Source organism: Callorhinchus milii, unplaced genomic scaffold (genome assembly GCF_018977255.1).
Source record: "Callorhinchus milii isolate IMCB2004 unplaced genomic scaffold, IMCB_Cmil_1.0 Scaffold14, whole genome shotgun sequence".
NCBI classification, from domain to species: Eukaryota; Metazoa; Chordata; class Chondrichthyes; order Chimaeriformes; family Callorhinchidae; genus Callorhinchus; species Callorhinchus milii.
Genome location: NW_024704755.1, coordinates 13,716,261 through 13,740,643, shown reverse-complemented (window position 1 = coordinate 13,740,643; position 24,383 = coordinate 13,716,261). Strand labels below are relative to the sequence as shown.

Below are 24,383 nucleotides of genomic sequence, written 5' to 3'. Positions count from 1 at the left end.
TACTTACTGACTCAGAGGCAAGAGTGCTACCAGGCTAACACAGTGAAGTGGAGAAATTACGTTGGCTGCTCTACACAAGAGAGTTGAAGCATCACACACGGCCACTGAAGTCTGTGCCGCACTTTACTCTGGAAATATGGGGTGGTAGAGCAGAAGGGTCTTGCAATATGGCTTCTGTGTCATCCTGGATCAGTGGGTAATGCTCTCATCTCTGAGCTGAAGATTGAAAGTAGTTTCTGTGTGTAAAATTGGCCGCCACATTTACCAAGTACACAGTCACTACAGCTTAGAGAAAAACTCAAACACTTTGAGGCCTTTTGACGTGATGAGGTGATATATCAAATACTGTACATGATGCACAGTCACTAACTGCAGGTATCTGGAAAACACTCCAAAAAGTTTTGATGGCGTAGACACGATATCAGACGCAAGTATTATTCTCCTCTAAACAAAAGGCAAAATACTACAGATGCTGGAAATCTGAAAACAAAAACAGAAGTCACTGGGAACACTCAGCAGATCAGGCAGCATCTATGGAGAAAGGAAAATGAGTCAACGTTTCGGGTCCACGACCCTTCGTCAGAACCAATATTATTCTCCTTTGTTTGACCTTTATATAATACTGCCCTCTGTTTGAAACAAACATGACTTTGTAGAGTAAGGTGTGTAAATGACTAACACCTACATATTTCAACCAGTTGGTTGAGATTCCAAAATACAGTGTAAGCCTGTCTCTACTGAGCAAAACCTACTGCTGCTTAACTAAAATGGTTGCTTGAAGATATCAACTTCAGTCATGTTACAAACAGCGTTCACTTGTATAGGACCTGGTCAGTTTAATAATTGTTGAAAACTGGAGTACAGCAATTATATGTTCCTGATGGTGCGAGAGTGTTAATAATTGGCAGTCTACTTTGAGCATCTTGTAGATGAATTGTGTGTTACTGCACAGTGTTGTTGTACTCGCTCAGTATTATCCCAGATCATTTTGCAGGGAATATGTGAGTTGATAGTTCATGCAAACTATTGATACAGCACTTGTGATATACAAGCCTTTTCTCCCCACCCCCCCCCCCCCCCTTATCACAACACTTCACGCTAGAATCTTTTGAAGCACTTTGAGATGTCCTGATGAGGTGATAAGGCACCCCACCAAATGCAGTGTTGTGGTTTAACGAAAGAGAGACAAAACAGGCTAAAGTTCTTGCTTTTGATAGTCTTTGGGCTCTTTGTGTGGATTTGTCTCTCTTCCTCCACAAACTTAACCCTCCCAAAGGCGTTGTCTTTGAGTTACGAAACACCAGATGGCAGAATATTGAGCCCAAATAATAATAATAATAATCCTTGCATTTGATATAGCGCTTTTCACGTCTTCTAGACGTCTCAAAGCGCTTCACAGAATATACTGTAAAGTGAATTGACCGTATATTTGTGAACGAAACTCGGCAGCTAATTATGTGTGTGTGTGTGATCCTGGATAGTGTTGATAGACAGTATGCTTTGTGGTGGGTGGTACAGATCAGGCAAATCCTCTCTTAATCTAGTATCTCCAGTAGGTCACTGAATAGCAGTGGGATGTGGAAACAGTGGCTGATCTTTATGAAAGTGCTGGGAGAGTCAAAGAATACCGAAGCCAATAGTTTTATTCATTCATATTGTTGCCTCTTGGCAGCTGCTCCATCAGGGTCTCTCCAGATCGCTATCATTCAGTTGTCCTGTCTCTCCCCCTCCCCCCTTCCATGTCAAAATATAACTATTGGAGCACTGTTGGAGCATTCTCCCCCACCCACCCCCACCCCACTTCCCATAACAAGCCTTTCTCCTGAAGATAGGACCTTTTCAGTGCCTTAGGACGTCCTCCCGACGTGAAAGGCGCAATACAAATGTAAGCTTATTGTTGTTAAATGAACTGTGGTTATTTGTTTAGTCCTGAGTTGCTACACTTGCTGGTATTTGAGTGACTGAGGTCACCCAGTCTAACCAAGTCATCTATATGTATCAGAGTGCTGCAGTGAGCTCAGAGGTGGGACTGGATTATTCTCATTCCATCGATGTGGTTCCTGGGTTATTCAGAAGAACCACCTTTCTCTCGAGGTTCTACAACAGCAACAACTCCAGTGATTCCACTGTCTCCCCTTCACCAAATGGATCTACTTCAAGATCCTCACACTCGTGTTCAAATCCTTCACTCTCTTGCACCTCCCTATCTCTCCGACCTACTCACTCCCCAATCCACCACCCAGTGCCCCTGCTCCACTGGCACCAGCCTCCTGATCATCCCTCGCACCTTCCCCCCCCCCCCACCCCCACCCACCACCACCATCGGAGGTCGCGAAACTCTGGAGCACTCTCCCTAAATCCCTTTGCTTACCCCCTCCCCTTTTTCAAGTCCTACATTTCAAACAAGAGATTTTAATCTTACAAATGATGAATTCACAGTACAACAAACTGTACAAGAAAAAGACAAAGACTCGCAGTGACTTTGTTGTGACTTGCTGTAAAATCTTGAAATTCGTGTGAAAGCCAGAAGGAAGTGTTAAATATTTTAGTGACAACTCGTGTTCAACAATCCTATAGTTTACTTGCATGTTAGTAGCTGCGAAATAAATTTTCCTGAGCAGGGTGTAAGTGATGTGAAACAATGTGGTTTGTAATAATAATAATGATGATAATAATAATAATTCTTGCATTTGTTATAACTCCTCATCATATTGTTGAGATGTCTCAAAGCGCTTCACAGAATATGTTGTAAAGTGAATTGACTATATTTTGTGGGTGAAAGGCAGCAGCCAATTGTGCACAGCAGGGTGCAACAAACGTGAATTGAGTAACCATTTTTTTTTGAGGGATTATTACCCCCAGAAAGCGATCTGCCAATCGACTAAAAACTGGGTTCCTAGTTATTGCTATGCAAACAGAGAGCAATGGAGTAAGGAAACTTGCCTAAGATTTGCGAGGCGAGTGCCCTAGTCACTATGTCATGGGACTCCACTTTAGGAGCTAGATAACAATGCTGATATTTCGTACTGATCAGCTGTGATCAATGGGATTCGCTGTGGAACTTATTGCCCGGAATGTATCATATTTTGTAGATCTAAATTTACAGATGTTACTGGTTTTTGTTACAGGAGGTCTCCGATGAGGCTATTTTTCAGAGATCTGATGATGCTAGTCATCCTGGCTGAGTTCTAGCATTCTCGTTTTTGTGTTAGGACTTTCAACTAACATTTTAGGCTGATTCATCTGCCTGTTTAGGTGGAAAATAAACAACCCAAGTCACTATTCACAATGTAGGGCATTTCCCTCGGTGTCCTCACTATCAATCTTCCAGGGAATATTGGTCATTCACTGCATGCCTGTGTGTGAGACGCTGGCCACTGCATTTGCCTACAAATACAAGTCATTACACTTCACGGTAATACTTGTCAACCAAGTGCTCTGAATCATTACCCTGCTTGTTATTGTTGTTGCTTGGTGATGATGCTCATGGGCTTCCGGAGAATTCTAGTGATGTTTCCTTTGCAAGCGAGAGACCTGGGTTTGATTCCCGTCAGTGCAAAACCTTTGTCAAGTTTCCTTACTCCACACGCCTGATAATAATCCCTCAAGCAAAAAAAAATAATAAAATTGGTCACTTCAATCCTCAACTGTTTGTGGGACACTGCTGTGCGCAATTGGTTGCCGCGTTTCGCCCACAAAAATACAGACAATTCTGTGAAGCGCTTTGAAACGTCTAGCAGACGTGAAAAGTGCTATATAAAATGCAAGTATTATTATTTTCCCATGTAAGTGGTTCCAGTTTATGCAGTCCTTAACGTACGTTGCTATCACTGTTCTTAAAGACAGCGCTGTGTTATGAGCATACCCTAATAGGCTTGGCTTTCATTAATAAAATCCCCACTGCCTCCCTCAATGATGTTGCGGAGATAAAAAAAATCTATGGAAACACTACTTCTGTGAGCGAGTAGTAAAGTGATGGAACAACCTCCCTCGAGAGACAGACGGCGGAAGCAGAAAATGTCATTTATTTCAAGAACAAATTAGATAGATTTCTGATAGAAAATAATATCTTAGGATACAGTATATAGTTTAGGACATGACATTTCAAGCAACTGCCAGGATGGTTGAAGGTAAATAAATGGACCTTGATCTTCTTTCGCCGGTAAATTCTTATGTTTCTTGTGTAAGTGTGTTTATTGCGGGTTGCACAACCACATTTCACTACCTGCAGTGCAGCTTGGCTCATCCCCTTAGCTCCTGGTAGACCCGCAAGCCAAAGGTTATCATGAACTGCAAAATCAAGGGTGCCCAGCAAGACACTCCCACTCTAACTCGAGTATGTTTTCTGGCAACAATCAGTTTGGACAACCAAGGAAACAAACAGAGAGGGAGTTACCCAAAGTCTTGACTCCATGATCAGGAAGAGGGTTTCTTCAACCACCAACCTCGGTTTATCATCTCACCCGAAGGAAGGATTCTAATAATAATAATAATGCTTGCATTTGATATATCACCTCAGCAATCTGTCGAGGCATCTCAAAGCGCTTCACAGAATATATATTGTAAAGTGGATCGACTGTTTTAAAAAAAATTGACAATTCAGCTTCCTTTTAAAAATGTATCCGAATGCAGCGGCAGCAACAACAACAACTTGCATTTATTTATTTATGCAGGGCAGCCTCCCAGAAATGCATTCAGCTATGCTATATGTGCTAGGATAATATTATTACGTGTCCATTTGTTACCAGGTTTAATTCATTGCCTCCTCTACCTTTCTGAATCTCATGGTTTGTGCCATTTCTTGAATGCAGCATTGCATAACTTTCCCTGTTCAACTGTCTTCAGTCCAGCTTCAGGCCTGACTACCTGAGCCATTGCCAGCGATGTCTGGCAGCGTAGTGTAAAGTCTGTAAATGGTTAGACACCCTTAATAGATTTCTGTAATTTTCTGTCATTTGGAGACATTTTGAGGTCATGTGTTGAGTGCGGGAATTTTAATGTGCAGTCTCACTGAATGTGCTATATTTCCATGGATAAAAATAAATGGTGTCCATTTGTTATCAGATCTAATCCTTCTTTGCCTCTTCCTCTCTCAACCCTCGCTCAGCTCCACTGGCTCCCCATCCCCCAGAGGATTGAATTCAAGATCCTCATCCTCAGCTACAAGGCCATTCACGGTCTTGCTCCCTCCTACCTCTACGACCTACTATCCCCCCACGTACCTGCCCGTACCCTCCGTTCCTCTGGCTCCGGTCTACTCCACATCCCCCTCCCTAACCGCCCTACCATCGGTGGCCGGGCCTTCAGCCTCTCAGCCTGTAGGCTCTGGAACTCCATCCCCCAGTTGCCTTCGCCGCTTCCTCCCTTTCCTCCTTCAAGGCCGGTCTCAAGACCTTTCTTTTCAGCCGTGCCTTCAGCTCCTCTCTCGACTCTCTACCATCCTCCTCTACCCTTCCTCCCCTCACCCTGACCATTTCCCCCCTGCTTGGGTCCCGACCCAACTGTCCAGCGCCTTGGGACGTCCTCCTGACGTGAAAGGCGCTCTTTAAATGCAATCTTGTTGTTGTTGTTGATGGTTTGTGCCATCTCCCGCCCCCCACCACCACCACCACCAAAACAACAACAAGATAACAACAAGATTCCATTTATAAAGCGCCTTTCACGTCAGGAGGACGTCCCAAGGCGCTGAAAAGTCCCCCAATGTGAAAATAAAGTACACACACATAAAAATGTCAAGTGGTTTTATTTCTCTTCAGAGTCCTGAAATCTAATGCAAACCAAAGAAGTGTTTAATAATGATAATCCTTTAATTCCAACCTAGCACCTTATCATGTCGTTGAGACATCTCAAAGTGCTTTTACTGCGATAAACTCCCTTTTCTTTTCGAACAGTGTCACGGGATCTTTAGCTGTACAGGTAGACGGGAGGCAGATTCCGTTCCATGGTTCATCCGAAGGACGGCACCTTGGACAATTCAGCGCTCCTCCAGCACTGTACTGTAATGTCAGCCTAGATTGTGAAGTCAAAAGTCCTTACGTTGGGCTTGATCCCACACCTTCTGACTTGGAGATGAGAGCACTACTGACTGAGCCAGGCTAACACCTTATTAGGCAAGACTGAGAATGTGCATGACTGGGACCCCTCTCAATTAAACAGGTTTGAGTTTTGATACATTTCTGACACAAAAAAAGGGCGTTGAGGCATCAGCTTATTGACTGAGATATGATTTTTATGACGGCAAATATTTATTTTGTTTTGGACGTTAATGTATGTGGATCAAAGTTCATGCAAACAATTCAGTTGAAAGGAAAATGACCTAATGGAAGAATCACATGCTAGTTTTAGGAGGGAGTGGGTTTGCTGTGCAGGCAGCAATGTGGACAATATGACTTTTTCTTTGCACAAGACGTTGGCATGCTTGTGAGGCTACAGGAGGTGTTGCATCAGTCATTTTAGCTTTGTGTCCCACAATGGGTTGTTATTGACCCGAAACACCGATTTACCATTTTTTTCTGTATTTCTACTAGTCAATGAGTTGATTATATAAATAATAATTCTTGTGTTTCTGTATACCCTGACGGGAGGATGTCTCAAAGAGCTTCACAGGATTTACTGTAAAGTGTATCCATAAAGCAAATGACCAATTTTATCTGGGAGATTTTTGGCCAGGACACTAGGACAAACTCCCTTGTCTTTTTGAATAGTGCCATGCGATCTTTAATGTCCTGAACAGGCAGACGAGACCTCAGTTTAACATCTCATCTGAAGTTCGGCAAGTTCTGACACTGCGCTGGAGCATCAGCCTAGATCATATGATTTCCAAGCCACGACATGGGGCTTGAACCCACAACCTTCTGAGTCAAAGACGAGCGTGCTATTATTGAGTCAGGTTCAACACAGTTAGTAACCACATTGCAAAAGTCCCAAGTGAGGTCTCATGTGGTATTAAAGATGTGCTCTTAACTTGCTGGTGAAAATATTGCTTGCGATACGTTTGTCAGATTAAGAATATCAGAGGAAATTCACTGACCGAGGCAGTTCACCAAAAGCCACCAAAGTGTAAAAGTTGCAGTTGGGTGTGTTGCAAAGAACATCAGTAGGTACCTGGGATCTTTTCATTCTCTCAAAGAACAAAAAAAAGGAATAAAACATAGAGCAAAACAAAATAAAACATGCTCTTTCTGAGTAATGTAGCCCAGGTGGAGATTCAAAGGCTATTATTCAGGTGAGCGTTTAAGATCCCGTGAAACGATTGGAAAGAGAAGGGAGGTTGTCACAAAGTGTCCTGTCCTGCAATGCTCCGGATGAAATAATCTCATGGCTGTGTGTTGGATCGCTTGCGGAGATTGCTGTAAAATGGCTGGAATCTTGCATTTTTTGCAGGTACTTTTTGTTGGTACAAGGCAAATTGTCCATCACTTGCAAACGGCAACTATTGACCGTCTAAACTGACAGTCACCCTGTCGACAGCCCTATATGTATTGCCCTTCACTGGCTCAATGAGAACAGTGCTTCTGCAGAAAGATAATTCAACAGAACGATTCGCTTTTATTCTCCTAATTGTATTGTATAACAGAGGGTATTGGAAGAGAATTTTAGCTGCTGTGTTTCCACAACTTCCCACAGAAAATACAGTCACTACACTTGAGTGTTGTTACCTGTGGAGTGGTTTGAGATGTTTTTTGTTTTTTGGACATAAGTAAATGTGACAAAAAGCGCCTTAAGGTTGAAGATTGCGACACATAGTTTTTGTTTAGCTCTCTTTACACCAAAAACCTTGTTGAGGTTTTGTGATGGAGCGATAGAGAGTACTGCACTGAAGAGTGTGATTCATGAGTGAAGGCGACTGCCCAATCATCAGTCAGGAGTAGTGTTGCGCTATAATTTGCAAGGAAGATGTTTGAGTGCGATAATGTCAATAGAAAATGTTTTGTTTGTGTTGTTCATTTGACTCATGGTTGAGTATTCTCACTGTTTACTTGGTGATTCTGTCTCCAACATTTCCCCTCTCACTCCCTTCTCACGTACATGCACGCATGTGTCCAAAGGGCACATTGAAATAAAAGCCACCAGTGACTCATGTGAAAGTTGGTACCATGGTACTTGCAATGGTAACAATAATAGTCCTTCCATTTGATATGGCGCCTCATCACATCATTGAGCCGTCTCAAACACGGCAGCCAATTGCGCACAGCAGTGTCCCACAAACAGTCGTGGATTGAGCGACCAAATTATTATTATTATTTATTTATTTTGAAAGGATTATTACCGCCGGAAAGCAGTCTGCCAATCAACTAACAGCCAGATTCCTACTTACTGCTAGGTAAATGGAGGCGTGCGGTGTAAGGAAATTTGCCTAAACTTTCACCTCACCCAGGAATCGAACCCAGGTCCTCTCACTTGCAAGGCGAGCGTGCTAACCTCTACGCTATAGGACTCCCATGAATTCTATCCACATAAGTTAATGAGCACGTGCTGTGTGCCATGGTTCATGTGCGTGTGTAAACGCTGTATTATAAGGGAGTTCCTCCTGGTGTCCTGGCCCAGATACAATTGATCATTCACTTCATGGCTGTTTGTGGGACACTGCTGGGTGCAAATGGGCTGCTGTGATCGCCTAAAAATACACAGTCGCTACATGTTACAGTAAATCCTGTGAAGCACGTTAAGGCGTCCTCCCGACATGAAAGGCGCTGTATAAATGCAAATTTTTATTGCAAAGTGCAACGACTGTATTTTGTAGGCAAATTTGGCAGCTGATTTGTACACAAGCAACCGTGAAGTGAATGGGGGATTTCATCTGAGCTCCCATCACTAGGTCTTTGGAGAGCTCTTGGTAGTGTGTATTGGTTGTTTCAGGAGAGCCCTTTAGAGAGTGTATGATGAGATTGTTTCCATACATCTGCAACCCTTCATTTGGCTCTTGAGTCATTCTTATTCATAATAATCCTTGCATTTGATACAGCAGCTTTTCATGTCATCAAGTCATCTCAAAGCACTACGCAGAATATACTGTGGAATTGATTTTGACTGTGCATTTTGGGGCTTGAATCCACAACCTTCTGACTCAGCGGTGAGGGTGCTACCACTGACCGAGGCATGATGTGTGTGTCATGACAGTAATTTACATGGATATGGCACCCTGTGTGTTTAAAAAAAGAACTGTCTCGAAGTGCTATTTCCCCTGCCTCCTTCTCCCTATGAAGTTGCAGGACTCTGATGTGTTCCAATGCCATACCTCATCATGAACTCTGTGCCCGGGCCATGTTACTTAGCCTCAGTGGGGATTAGATTGCTGACGGTCTTCATTCCCGTAAAGGTTATAAATGTGGAGCCCGACCAACCTGTCACATTCTCTGTAAATGGGAGGGACAGGCAGCTTCATTTTAAAGCCATTGAATCTTGCTCAGATGCATGTAGGCAGAACAAGCTAAGAGTCAGGAGGGGTGTGCGTGGTGTTTGCTAAGTGGCTGTCAATAGACTTTACGGGTGTATTATTGTAGGTTTTAAGTTTGTGAATTGTGTGGGCCACATCCAATGTTAAATGAATTGAAAAAAACGCATCATAGATTGCGTGACAGTGTAACATTAATATTGTTTAGTTTAATGCAGACGAAGTGCCTCTATTTGATTTGAACTGGATAAATGCAAAGCACAAAGCCCGTGCCTGTGGACTGTGGCCAGTGCATGAGGCTGCCTTACAGCCACCTGTAACCAGAGCTGTGCTCTTCCCAGTGATCAGGGATTTGTGTCTTGTTGCATGTGATAGAGGCTTGTATATTACACATCTGTGTAACTAAAGGCTAGCCAGGCAGAGAGTCTGCGCTTCTCTGGATTTGTCTCCGTTTCTAGACTTGGGCCAAAGAGTTCACAGAAACGTTTCTGGCAGAAACTTGCGCCATACAATTTTCACAAGGTCTCCAGTGTTATAAATAACTTCTGTTCTTGCTGATACTTAGGTGAACTTTGAGCTAAAGGATCTTTACAGTGGCGTTGCTCTCCAGATGAAATGTAGTTAATCCCACTATACATCTCAAGGTGCATTCATTGATTTAAAAAAAGGCAAAATACTGCAGTTGCTGGAAATATGAAATAAAAACAGAAATCGTTGGGAACACTCAGCAGGTCAGGCAGCATCTATGGAGAAAGGAAAGTGAGTTAACATTTCAGGTTGATGACTTTCAGCAGTTCTGGCGAAAGGCCATCGACCTGAAATGTTAATTTACTAGACCACATCAAGCAGATCAGGTTAAATTTAATGTGAGTGTTGTTTGTTCTTTAGGAAGATTTAGCTGTAATTTGCATGAACTCCTGAATTGCAGTCACTCAAATTAAATAACTAAATACAGCATTTAATCTCAGTTTATCTTACACAGTTGAACCTATCAATCTTTTGGATTTTAGTAGTCAGGACTCTATAAAAAGCTATTCAGGTATGTGGAGGCTTGTTCCTTATTAGATAGAGAGCTATTATAGTACCTTAGGAATGGATGGGAGGTTAATGTGCTCAAAGCTAGCTGCTGTTTTGGCAAGCTTTATTGTGAGCTGTGCTGTTTAATGGTTTTCAAAGCCAAGGATGCAGAACTGTTACAGCTATCGAAATCCAAGCAGTTAATGATTGTAACCTTCTTGAGACTACGTGTGTGGATTTAATGTGAACCCGGGTGCTCTGTGATACAAAGGTTAAGCATTTAGCGCAATCCATATAGTGTCAGGTGTTCTCATGAACTGGGGTAACTTTAGTACTGTAGTATTGTTTAGTATTAGTATTTTCTATTAGTTTCAGGTATTAAATACGTTTTTTTTGGTCAGCCGGGTGTCTTGACATGTGCGGAAACCCATCACCATGTTTAAGAGTATCCAAACCAAACTGAGCGTTCCATGCATCCCACCAACACATAGAAATTTTTGCTGGAGGAGCGCATGCCGCTTCCCTAAGTCCAGAAAGAATTAGGCACAGTGCACTTGACAAGAGCCAAGGCTTGGGGACCCAAGAGTATGCATTGAGGTACTGCTGGAGTCCAACCAGCTAAAACCACATAATTTGCCATTGAGAACACTGCCTGGCTGCTTCCCCAGCTAGGACCACCTTATCTGTCAGGGCTTTGGCTGCAGGTTAACAGGGAGTGAGTGGGAAAAGTCCCTACCTTCAGTGACCGGCCTACCCTTTCAAGTCCTGCCCATGGGTTGGGGCTGTTATCAGCAGTGCCCTGGATTACTGCGGACCCTCCTGGCTCAGGAACTGGACCTCCGAGACCACTAAAGATCCTGATTCTGACATTCCTTTGGAGATCCTGCTTGCCTCTCGCCTCTCCCCCCCCATCCCGCCCCCGCTCCCCCCCCTCCAATGATTCCTCATATTCTGAACACGGACGTTTGAACAGTCTCACTCCTTGGTTGAACAGTTACTTTGCTGATCGGATTCTTACACCAGTTTATGGCATTTCACTTCTCCCTTTATTTTTGTGAATTCTGCAGACTCTGCGGCAGAGGGGAGAGAAGTCCGATGCCGAGCAGACGTCAGACTTTGTGATGGACGCCAGGTGTAAAAAGGTTGACCCAGATAATGTAAGTGACTCTTTGACCAGTTACTGTACAGTTGGTTCACTCTTTGAGTAAGTGTTCATTTCACTGTAGATTGAGGTACCTGCATCAGATTCTTTCAGTTTGACTGAATGGGGGGAATTGTAATAACTGTAGTAAAATAGGTTTTGGTTATGGACTCACTGTTCAGCTACAGTTGTGCCACTGGGTCAATAACTTGTTCGAGTTGCTACTCTATCCTCATCCTCTCTCTAAACTGACCATCATGTTTCAAATTGCCATGATCAGTGATCACCTGCATTCCAGCTTCCAGCACTCCCTCAAAAAAACAGGATCTTTCCCTTTTCACTGGTTATTTGCGAATCTGCATTTGTTCTGGTTCCATCTCATCTCATCTTGTGATGTGTGTGATCTGCTTTAATGAGCCAGCTGGACTTTGATAGTTGCAACACTATAAATCTAACATAGATAATGTCTGTGGTTTATTTCCTGGTGACCTGCCAAAACCAATTGATGTATCAAATATTCAGTTCCACAATACCTGCTGCTTCTTTGCCACTGGTCATTGGTTTTTGTTGCCGTGTCCTGATAAAACTAAAACATTAGATTAATAAGTGTTATAAAGCACAATAAATGACTGTTCAAGCAACATACAATCCAAAATTACATGTGTACAGCGCTTTTGGTGTCGGGAGGACGTCCCAAAACTTCTCACAGTCTGCCCTGTCTTTAGATTCAAAAAAACTCATCACCTACATATGCACACATGCATATGTCCACGATGTTCCTCCAATTGTGATGCCTGCAAATTTCACAAGAAAAGTTCTGGTGGTGAAAGCGAAATTTGTGGGCGAAAGGGGGCAGCCATTTGTTTCTTGAGGGATTATTTTCAGGCATGTGGAATAAGGAAACTTGCCCAAGTTTTCACTCTGCTGGGAATCGAACCCAGGTCTCTCGCTTGCGAGGCGAGTGCTCTAACCACTGAGCTAGGACTCCCTGAATGAAAGCTAAACCGAGAAGCATTTTGTTTTGAAGCAATGAGAGATTAGAGGACCAGTTCTAGCAAGTTCTGTCACCATTGGAAACCTACCTTGCTGACCATAACAGTGGATTGGATTTGAATATTAGAACTAAACTGATCTTGATTTCTCAACCATAGCTCTGAACTGGACTGTGAAATGTACTCTACATAGAACTGAGAGACATGGAATGTGGTGCAAAGGTATTAACATAACGTTTCTTCTCTCTGGCAACCCCTTAGGACCTGGTGGACTGGAACAAACCATTGCTGTGGCAGGTTGGGCACTTGAGGGAGAAATACGATGAATGGGTGCATCAGCCAGTGGACCGCCCCATTCGCCTTTTCCATTCAGACCTTATAGAAGCTTGTACAAAAACAGCCTGGTAAGCAACAGCAGACCTTATAACCTCTGACAGATTTTAAACTTCTGCTTTAATATTTGGAGTCAAATCTAACAATCCCTGCGATTGATATAGTGCCTGCCTTATCGTGTCGAGACATATCAAAGTGCTTCTCAGGATTTTACTGTGAAATGCAGTGACTTAATTTTGCAGGTAAACTTGGGCAGCCAAGATGTGTACAGCAATGTCCCACAGACTTTGTGTACCAGAAGGCAGAAAGTCCATGACCAATTTTATCTGGGGAGGGGTGTGGGGGTTGGGATTATTGACCAGGACACTGAGAGAATCTGCCTTCTCTTCTTGAATACTGCCACGGGATCTTTAACCTGATTCACCTGAACAGACAGCTGAACCTCAGTTTAACAACTCATCGGAAGGACATCATCTCCGCCAGTGCAACCTTCCCCCCAACACTGCGCTGAAGCGTCAACCCAAACTGTGAGCTTGTTAGGTCCTGACCTGGGGCTTCAACCCACAACCTCCTGACTCAGAGGGGAGAGCCCTGCCAACTGAGCCAGGCTAACTTGTGAATATAATGGAAGAACGACTGTACAGTTTATCTGAAAAGTGGTTGAAAATAAAAAAAATTCTAAAGCCACAGCAACTAGAATGACTGTGGTATGTTATGTGTATGGACAGCAAAAGTCTTATCAAATCTCCCCATGCTGCCATTTTCATGTCAGACAATTCATAGGCTGCCTTCCTGGCTGCTGCTTTGCTGATTAAAACTTGTAGTTGATGGGGCCCTTTGACATTGAAACTGAAAGCACTTCACACAGTAAGTTGCTTTAAAGTTAGTGCAGCAAATGCACATCAGTGACCTTTTGGATGAGGAAGGAAAACTGACCAGCTTCTCACATGCACTGATATTCCCAAGACTCTAAACGGTTTAATGATGATTCACTGACGATGAGTATTGTAGAGCTTTACACTGTGGATTAATGCAGTGCTGTAGTCATTTTAGCCAAAGGTGTGAGCGCCACTCAGAGGCTCAAGGTGACATCTCTGCTCTGACTTGCCTTGTGTAATTAAATGGTCCAAATATGATAGAGACTGGCACTGTGCCCATTCACTGCCCGCCTTGGCGCTCTCTCCTCCCAAGCCCACCCCTCACCCCCATGCTGGCTTCTGGCTTTTTGCATGAATGTTCCTGTTGTGTTCACTATTTCCCTTTCCATTCAATAATGTGCGTTCGTCCACAAATACACAATCACTCCACTTTGCAGGGTATCCTGTGAAGAGCTTTGAGACATCTCAAGGACGTGATAAGGCGCTATATCAACTGCAAGAATTATTATATTAAAGGAATAAATTGAGCTCTTTGGCTCTATTGTCAATAGCTGAAATTCTCTCAACATGACTCAATCATAACCAGTGTTACTTTGCCATTATAAATCGTGATGGTGATCAATAAAAGAGGGTCTTTGCACTTCACAAGCTCTGTATAAATGTCGGCAAAGCCTGATTAAATTAAAGTGGAGCATCTCCTCACTGCTCGGATAGCTCCTGACCTCTGAACGGTGCGTCGCTTGTTAGCTCGCTTATTATAAGGAAACTGTAAAGCCGCCTTTAACTGCTCGCTCACGGTTTGGTACGACTCCCAAACAACACTACAGAGGGTTCTCTCCCACATCTGACAAAAACCATTGTAAATCTGTCTTGAAATTCATGCTCCCCCTCTCCAGCACCAATCTCCACTTGCTACAACCCACCACTTTCTCTTTGAATGTTTGGGGAATTGATGTGCTTTGTTCTCAGTGAGCACTTAGAGCACTCAGCTGTGCAGAGATTGCACACTGATGTGCCTGGCATTTCACTGTGTACACTTGTCTAATTATTGCTTGCTGTCTGTAGCCTGGGTCCCCTGTCACTTTTATTATATAAAAAAACCTACTGTGCTTTTTAAATGCTTCACTTTGTGGGCTGCGATGTGCTCTGATGGAAGATTAATCTGACAGCTCGATTTGGAATCTGCTGATGTGCTGTGCTGCGTCTCTCTGTTTGTAATGGTGAATATAGTTTCTCACCGACTTGAAAGGGACGTGTAAACAGAAGCTAGCAGAATCCTCCCTTGAATGGTTTAGTCATACAGGAAAACGGCGAAGGTGATTAAGACTTTATGTGTGTAGATTTTAAGGAGTTCTGTTGGAGGCGAGCTTCACAATGCTTTAATGGGACATTTGAGGTATTGTAGCGTTGGTGCATTGTACATAGATACTGAGGAAATTATCTGAAGTAAAGAAAAGGCAGGTAAATGGGAATAAACAATCTGTGTGGTCTAACAAAATGGCAAAGTGACTTGATAAGCTAAATGGACTCCTGATCCAATATTCCAACAATGCTGATTTACTAAACAGCAGTGCTTACAGTTGGGTTGAACAAAGACCTATAAACAAAGTCCCTGTTTGAACCCATGTCATGAATTTCCTAGTTTTAAGGGATGAGCAGCATGTTCTCCTTGTTCCATCTCTATAGCGTAGTGGTTAGAGGACTTGCTTCGCAAGCGAAAGGACCTGGGTTTGACTCCTGGGCAGAGCAAAACCTTAGGCAAGTTTCAGTTGGCGGATCGTTCTCCAGGGGTAATTATCCCTCAAAAAAATATATAATTTGGTCACTCTTTTCACGACAGTTTGTGGGACACTGCTGTGCGGAATTGGCTGCCAGCAATGAATACTCTTCCCCCAACTGATGGTTGTCGCTGTGAGGCGCTAAATAAATAAATAAGTTGCTCAGTAATAAGGAATAAAGTAATGGTTTATTCGCTGGTCAACTCGGAAAGATTTGAGCTTAACTCATCTTTACCCTCACATTATCTGCAAGATAGTAATACAGATGATTTTATGGAGAATTATCTTCACCTGGCTGGTAATAAACAGTCGAGTGTGGTTGTGCTCCATGCTGGAGTCGGTGAGTTTCTAGCTCCAGCCAGCTGTGCCCTTCATATAAGGTATCTATATTATTTGGAGGTTGAATGCATGAAAATGGTTGATTTATCGACTCTTTCCGTGGTCTTTCTGAGTCTTTGTGCAGATTTTCAAATCCATTCAAAGTTCCAGTCCCTTAGGCCCTTTGAACCCAGTGGAAACGTGGAGCATTCTGATAAATTATCTGTGTTCTTTCATTTCGGCTTTGTGACCCTGCTGTTTGCGGTCAAAGAACAATGAAACCTCTCAAAGAACAATGAAAAACCTCCCAAAAAAAGGCACAGTGGTGCAGGATGAGTCCTTTTTAGGGGAGAGAGGGGAAAGGGGGTTGAAGAGGAGGGTTTTGAGGTGGGACTTGAAGGAGGCTAAGGAGGGGGAGAGGCGGAGTGATTGGGGGATGGAATTCCAGAGGTTGGGGGCAGAGTGGCAAAGGGGCGGGTGGGTTGGGGGATGTGGAGCAGGTCAGAGCCGGCTGAGCAGAGGGAGCGGGCGGGTTGGTAGGGGGTTAGGAGGTCGCAGAGGTAGGGTGGGGCGAGGCCATGGAGGGCTTTGTAGGTGAGGACCAGAATCTTGAACTGGATCCTCTGAAGGATAGGGAGCCAATGGAGTCGGGTGAGAATGGGGGAGATGGGGTCACGGAGTTTGGTGCGGGAGAGGACACGGGCTGCAGAGTTCTGGATTATCTGTAGCCTGTGGAGGGAGGAGTTGGGAAGGCCGACAAGCAGGGGGTTTGCATAGTCGAGCCTGGATGTGATGAAGGCATGAACAGGAGTTTCAGTGGCCTGAGGGTTGAGGTAGTGGTGGAGTCGGGCGAAGTTACGGAGGTGAGGGAAGGCAGAGCGGATCATGGCTTGGATGTGGGAAAGAAAAGTTGAGGGGTCGAACAAGACACCGAGGTTCCTGACTGGCTTGGCGAGTTGTAGTGTGCAACCATGGAGATTGATGTTGGCAGAGCCTGAGGTGCTGAGGCGCTGGCGCGAGCCATTCAGGAGGGCCTCAGTCTTGTTCACATTCAACTGTAGGAAATTTGCCCTCATTCAGGACTTGACGTCAGACAGGCAGTGGTCCTGAAGTTGAGGGTGGAGGCAGAAAGATAGAGTTGGGTGTCATCCACATACATATGGAAGTTGACCCCATGTCTGCAGAAGATGTCACCAAGGGGAGCATGTAGATATTAAAGAGGAGAGGGCCACGGACAGAGCCCTGGGGGACAGCAGACGTGACAGTGCGGGGGCTGGAGGAGAAACTGTTAGAGGTAAACAAAGGTAAACAAAATAATCCTTGTATTTGATATATTGCCTTATCACGCCTTTGAGACATCTCAAAGTGCTTCACAAAATATACTGTAAAGTGAATTAAGTGTGTATTTTCTAGGTGAAACGGGACAACCAATTGCTAACAGCAGTATCCCACAAACAGTCGTGAATTGATTTTTTTTAAAAAAGGGCTTATTACTGACTAACAACTGGGTTTCTACTTAGTGCTAGGTAAACAGAGGCGTGTGGAGTAAGGAAACTTGAAGGTTTTGCCCCGCCCAGGAATCGAACCCAGGTCCTCTCGCTCACGAGGCGAATGCTCCAATCACTAAGCTACAGGATTGTTGAATTGTGTTCATTACAATGGGTAACATGTATTTGTAGGGACGTTATCCATGGTAGTAGGGAAGCTCTGGACTAGTATATCCATTCGGTGTGAAGTCTTCTAAGGAGACTATGTCCTGGTTTGTTCGTAGGCAGAGACTGTGCCCAAAAATGAGAATCGTGTATGTGATTGTTAGCGTTCACTGGATATCAGATGACTTTGTTTCGAAAACGTGTCAGTTCTCCTCTGCCGGCTATTTTTGAATTGAGCCAAGTTTACTGAAGGATTTCCCTCCCTCTGTTCTCTCCGCAGGTATATGGTTCCATTGGTCTGGTTCCCTATTGTACTTGTATCAAGCTGGTACCTCTATAGCGAACTGGCAAGAGGCAACACTCGGCTCTTCACTTCCATCACAACAGGTATTGTCAGTTACACATTATCGGGGATCCAATGTTATGGAACAATAGATTGAAACGTATTTGGGGTCAGCATTTATTTGTGTGAAGTTGGGGGAAAAAACTCTTCCCCAATTTCAGTGTGTGGAAAATCCTCCCCCCGAAAGAAGGAAAAACTATTTGTGAAGAAAGTTTCATTTTGAAACAACAGTGATTTGCGCTTGCTCCTCACCTTTCCCATTTGAATATGTCGCAGAGCACTTTACAAAGACTGGGCGAAGCTTGAAGAGGGATGGAGATGGGAGAAGTGAAGTCAAAGCGAGCTTTTTTTTAGGATTCGTTTTAATGCTTGTAATAAATTGCATTTGGGGCTGATCAGATCGGTGTAGCAAGTCTTAGCAGGCGTGACGTTTACATTGGACCTTGGACTGCCCGGAACAGCAGATCCTTGGACTCTTTGAGATGTTGAACTGAAGTGGAATGACCAGGAATCGGGGGAGATAGAGTGGAGCAAGATTTGTATCCTGTGCCAGGCAGTGTGTATGTGTTTGTGCCACTGCGGAACAGTGACAGAGGCCTGGCATTGGGTGACATTCCCACTCTCTCGACCAGACACTGGTGCTTGACGTGCAGAGGCAGGAGATACATTTTTAATATCAGTAAAGAAAATGAGAAACTTGCTTTAGTGACATAGAGGCTTTAACTGCACATCAGCACCTAACCAAACTAAATGGACGATTGATTATAAAGCAACATTAGACTTTGGGGAGTGATTTGCAGGAGTGGGGAGGGAGGGACGAATACTGAATCCTAACACTTTTTTCTAATGTTTTTTTCTCTCTCTCTCTTGCCCTACAGACTACTCCATCCCTGTCCACAAGTATTGCTACCCAATTTTTTTCCTATTTGGAATGTTTCTGTGGTCCTTGGTTGAATATCTGATCCATCGTTTCGTTTTCCATATGAATCCACCAGCGAGCAATTACTACCTCATCACTCTCCATTTCATGCTGCACGGGCAGCACCACAAGGTGACTGGAAGGAATGGCACAGCAATGATGTCTTGTCTGAAGAGGGCGGGGCTGCTGCTTACAAACCAGTCTTGAATGAAGTCTTTTCAAAAGGATTCCATTTGGGGAATTCTGTAATAATTATATCCATTAGGGAGAAGGGAATAGAATACACAGTCACTCCAGTTTTTAGTATATTCTGCGAAGTGCTTTGAAACGTCTCGTAGACGTAATGAGGAGCTATATCAAATGCAAGGATTATTATTATTATTATGGAGCCTGTGGAACAGCCTTCTTAAGGAGATGGTTGAAGCAGGAAGTGTTGATTCCTTCAATCACAGATTAGATCGTTTTCATTTAGGAAATAACATTATGGGATATAGTAAATAGGTATTTTGGGACATCTGTGCATGCGACTGCCAGGAAGGTGAACTAGGTGGATCTTGGTCTATTTTTGTCTAGGATTTCTTATATTATGTTCTTATTATAATAATGATCCTTCCACTTGATATAGCACCCAATAACATCACCACAATGGCTCAATCCACTTGATTAGTAACTGCAGCAGTAGACAATCAGCACACAGTCATGAAGCCAGAGACCTATTTGTCTGAGGAACAAGGAGGGGTGGAATCGCGTGTGAAGTATAAACACAGGCACGGGCTAATTGGGTTGAATGGTCTGTGTGATGTGCTGGTTTGGTTTGTGAGATTAGAGCTTGTTACACCCACGACTGTTAAAGTAAAACTGGATTGGATTGGATTTACCGGTGATGGGAAGCTGAGAGAATTGGATAATGCCCATCAAATCCTAGATGCAGTTTTGCCAACTCAAGAGAGGTTTAGGATAAAATTCTCCAAAGCTTTTACAGCTGCTTTTGGAATTGAAATGCANTTTTTTTGGTCAGCCGGGTGTCTGACACACACAGAAACCCATCACCATGTTTAAGAGTACCCAAACCAAACCGAGAATTCCATGCATCCCACCTACACATGGGAATCCCAGAGACAGATTGTTGGAATGGAATGTGCACTCTCTCAAGACTTGGGGACACCACAGTGCGCGTTGGGGTAACTGCTGGAGTCTAACCAGCTAAAACCGCATCGTTTCCCATTGATATCGCTGAATTGAAATGTAAATTCTGTAACTTCCCCAAAAACGTGTTTGCTTTCACTCATGCAAATGCTGTTTAGTAGAAACACAATCGAATTGCATCAATAATGCCCTTCTAAAGGGTATGCTCCAATAATGGTCATTAACAACAACAACAGGATTACATGTGTATAGTGCCTTTCACATCGGGAGGACGTCCCAAGGCGCAATTAAAGGGCACTAATAATTAGAATATTTTGTTCTTTGGAGAACATGCTCAATCATGTTAGTTTTCTTGTGCATAATTGAGGCCCTCACAAATGTACAAAATACCACTATACATGGTGAACATAGCAAGTTTGTGATCCGAGGCAATTATTAAAGTAAAAATGGGCAGAAATCACTAAACTCCATTCTCTTATCTCTCTCTATAGTCTCCTTTTGACGGTTCACGCTTGGTCTTTCCACCTGTTCCAGCGTCGCTGGTTGTCGGGCTGTTTCTCGGTGCCTTCCACCTGTTAATTCCTGGAGTAATCGGGTTGTCTATATTTGTGGGAGGTCTGGGTGGCTATGTTGTTTACGACATGGTTCATTACTATCTGCATTACGGATCTCCAAAGAAGGGCAGTTACCTGTATGGACTTAAAGCTTACCACGTTAAGCACCACTTTGAACACCAAAAAGCAGGTACGCAATACCATTACAGTCTACATTGTACAGTAAAACTCACACGTCTAATCTTTATAAGTCATATAATTGTCTAAGTTGTGCATTCACCCAAGTCTCATTCAGTTTCCAATCAAAGCCACTTAGATTTCTTTGCACTACTTGTATTAATCACCTCCTAACTCATAAGTGCCAACCGCTCCCCTAGCCGCCATTGCTCCCGCACTTGCCGCCTGTCTTGAATTGCGGAAAATGATCTGTTGACGCACGCGCAGAAGAACTTCATTTCCCGCGATTCAATGCGATTCCAGTCGTTGCCAACAAATGCGCATCCGGCGATAGGTCAAGACTCATTGAATCTTGGGAAAAGTAGTCTTGACCCTTCATCTCATGCAGATTTACCAGTTGCATCAAATTCCGCAGGCGCAATGTAGATTATTTGATTAAATTGTATTTTCAGTAACTTGTATAGTTGGGCCTGCAACGTGGACTTTGTGCAAGTCTTATTAAACGTTATGGTCCTGACTAACTTACGTGAGTTTACTGTATGGTACATTGCATTGTATAATGCGTGTTTTGTTAGCAGTTGTTTCTGTTGCACGTCACAGAGCTGGTAACAACCACTGCAAAACCACTCTTTTTTTCTCTCTCCTTCAGGATTTGGAATTACCACCAGGCTGTGGGACTACCCATTTCGTACCTCAATCCCAGAGGAAACATTCGATAAAAGTCACTGATGTCTACATTCTGTCTCAATTTCTACACTTTTAATCAGCTCAATCGAGCTGCTTTCTGATGTCAGAACTGCAGTTCACCAGTACGTACGAATCCTTCTACAACTCAACATTGAATATTCCAAATATCACACACCTACGTTTTCTAACAAAGTGCCTGATCTTGGGGAGCTAGATTGCCTCTGAGCAATATTTATTAATAAAATTGTTTAAATATATATATTTTTGGATCTTACCATCCAGGAATCTGTCACAGTTGTGCATTGTAGTAAGTATTAACACTAAACTTTCTTGGGGATTTTGAGTTTTAAGCAGTTTGTGGTGAAAACTATTTTTTGAAGAAATCTTGAGGAAAGGGAAACTATCTGCAATCAGTCTGATTCAGTTTGTCGCACGTTTTGCTTATGAAATATTTTTCTGTATTGACAGATGTGAGGAACAATGAGTCAGACGATAATCTTAAATTACCCGATTACTTTGTCGTGTGTTATTCTCCGATTGCACCTTCATCTGCATGATTCAATTTTGTTTCAACTCTTTGAGGACCTTCCTTATTCGACCGTGCCTACGGTAACCTTCCCCCTCCCGCTGGCTCGGCATCATGCTCCGCCACTGTTAAGCCCTCCGAGACGCCATCCAGCATGAAGGACGCTATATAAGTGCAAGTTGTTGTTGTTTGAGATTGATTTCCTTCTTGGCTTATGTCCATCTTTTTAACCCCTTCCAGGAAGTTGTGTGCTCCTCCGACTAAATGCTCCAGCATACTATTTCCTCCTTGCGGGTTCTTTTCCTGGTTGTAGTAGAACAAACTGCTAGCAAATTTCCTGTTTCTCCTCTGCTTCCCAGTCACGCTCCCAATCTCTGCAACCCAGCAAAGCTGCCAATTGCGTTTCATTCCTTTTGCCTTTGATATTGAGCTAAATAGTGTTAGCTTTTTAGAAGAAGAATTATTTTACACTTGCCAATATTCCATAGCAACATAGTCAACCTATAGTGGGTATTTCAATACTATCCATTCTGCTTAATCTGAGACAGCTCATTTTTATACCTGGACGTATTGTGTAGATATCGCAATAGCACTTTTTTTGTTCAAAAGTTGGATTTTCTTGGGATTTCTTGATAGAGTGGTAAGGATTCTGCTTTTCACTTCTATTTAACTCTGCTTAACAGGTCAGATCTGCTGTTCATCTTTCTGAAGTTTACCCTGAAAGCTTAAGAAAACAAAGGGCATATGAGAGTATAAAAGTTGTGGGTTAAATAGTTCTGGTTTCATTCCACCATAAATGGGGAAAACATTGGCTTTCTGTGGGCTTACTTTGGCATGCATAAAGATTCTTGAAGTACAATTGTAAATAAAGTCCTGTATATTTTTGAAAATAGATTATGCATAGACTTACCAGAGCCCTCTTAACTAATGTGATCGGTTCCTTTTGTTGCGTCTTCGTAATGGTCCGGCAGATCTTTGGCCAGATACCTGAATGAAAGGGTTAGTATGTGAAGTGACTGTTTTAGGTTTAGCAAGTATGTGCTAAAAGCCAGTGAGTGGCCACAGTTTGAATGTGCAGTAGGTTTTCAGTGCAATTGGATTTATGTACAAGACTGGAGCTCTGATTTTTAAAATATTTTTAGACTGCTCAAGAACTGCACATTTTCATTTGTTGCAGGATTTTAGCTTAGAAGTAAAAGTGAGTTGATAGAAACCATTGCTGCGTTCTATTTACAAAACCCTCATTTGGTATGTTCAGAAGGAAAAGCGAGCCCTGATTCTGGCTGTTAACAAAGTTGTCTTCGTGAGGTGGGCATTGATTATGGACCAAGTACTTCTCACTGGTTGAAGAGACTTTGAACTAGAATTTGGTAAGTGAGGCACTGACATGACTGTGGTGAAGATAAATGGGTAATGTGTTTATTACGTGTTATCTGAAACAAAAAAAGTTAAAATTGCGAGCTTGGCATTTGTACGATTGCTCCATTTCTGTTCCTCGGCTGCTACACAACCCGTTTTCCTTCTTAGTTGTTCCTCACATGTGAATGTTTAAAAGCAAAACCTGAAAGGTGCCTTAAGGTGACTTAAAGCTTGTAGGCATTGTCTAATGTGTTGTGGATATGTGAACTAGTTTGATTTTTTTTTCAACGAACATGTGAACTCAGTAAACTGAGGGATGCTATAAAACTATCTGACTTGAGCGCTAGTGTTTCGGATATCATGAAGCTCCATTGCATATTATTTGGAGCGGAACATATCCTCGAGGTACACAATAGCTCCTGTAATTCCCAATGTAGACTGTCATGTAATTTGTTGTATTTGCAGTGTTGTATCAAATTCCTTTTTATGATCGATTCACAAAGTGTTAATAAATTTCTAGTTTGTAAAATGAACTAAATTGAAAAGTCTTGTGTGTGAACATTTTTGTTCATGGAACGACCTTGTACTTAATAAATCATTAAGTAATATAGGTGTACCCAGTTTTTTTTGGGGATTAATTAATTAATCAGTCAATCAACAACTATGCATTTGAGTTGTCAAAGAAATTTCACCCTTGCATTGGAAAATTGAGAAGTTTGTGCCATTGACACTGGCCGAAGTTCGAGACTTCTTGTGGGGAATCTAGTTTAGCCCCACATTAGAAAGAAAGGCTGGGCAGTCGACACAAAAAAACGGCTAAACTCTAAAGGAGATTGCAAAAAAAAATTAAATTCTTATCCGTCCTCGCCAGGTAATCTTTTAACTGAAATTGCTTTGAGGAGCTGCTTCTCTTACTTTGATATGTGCGCTCATCAAAAAGCCTCAAATACAATTGTAAGGCACTGCGGGATGCTACCCTATGTCAAGGGCACTGTATAAATGCAAGTCGTTGTTGTAAAATATGAAACGCGTTGGGCTCTGGAGCGAGACAGAGTTGTGCTCCTGCTTTTATCTTCTTTCCTTTTCTGAAGGTGTTTGGGCTCTTTTCCTCCTATCCTTGGGATACAGTTCCTCTGGTTCCGTGTGCTCTGTACCTTAACCGTGTGGCT

At 43.0% G+C, this 24,383-nt stretch overlaps 1 protein-coding gene across 1 annotated transcript in view; it reads left to right on the top strand.

The window, feature by feature from the left end:
* Positions 1-23,752, top strand: part of fa2h (fatty acid 2-hydroxylase) — a 49,689-nt gene extending 25,937 nt beyond the window's left edge. Inside the window, exons 2-7 of the mRNA XM_042340246.1 lie at positions 11,479-11,568; positions 12,806-12,948; positions 17,784-17,890; positions 18,725-18,897; positions 20,403-20,655; positions 21,292-23,752. Coding sequence (XP_042196180.1) covers positions 11,479-11,568; positions 12,806-12,948; positions 17,784-17,890; positions 18,725-18,897; positions 20,403-20,655; positions 21,292-21,371 — 846 coding nt within the window. The 3' untranslated portion in view covers positions 21,372-23,752. The remainder of the gene's footprint in view (positions 1-11,478; positions 11,569-12,805; positions 12,949-17,783; positions 17,891-18,724; positions 18,898-20,402; positions 20,656-21,291) is intronic.
* Positions 23,753-24,383: the final 631 nt, after the last annotated feature.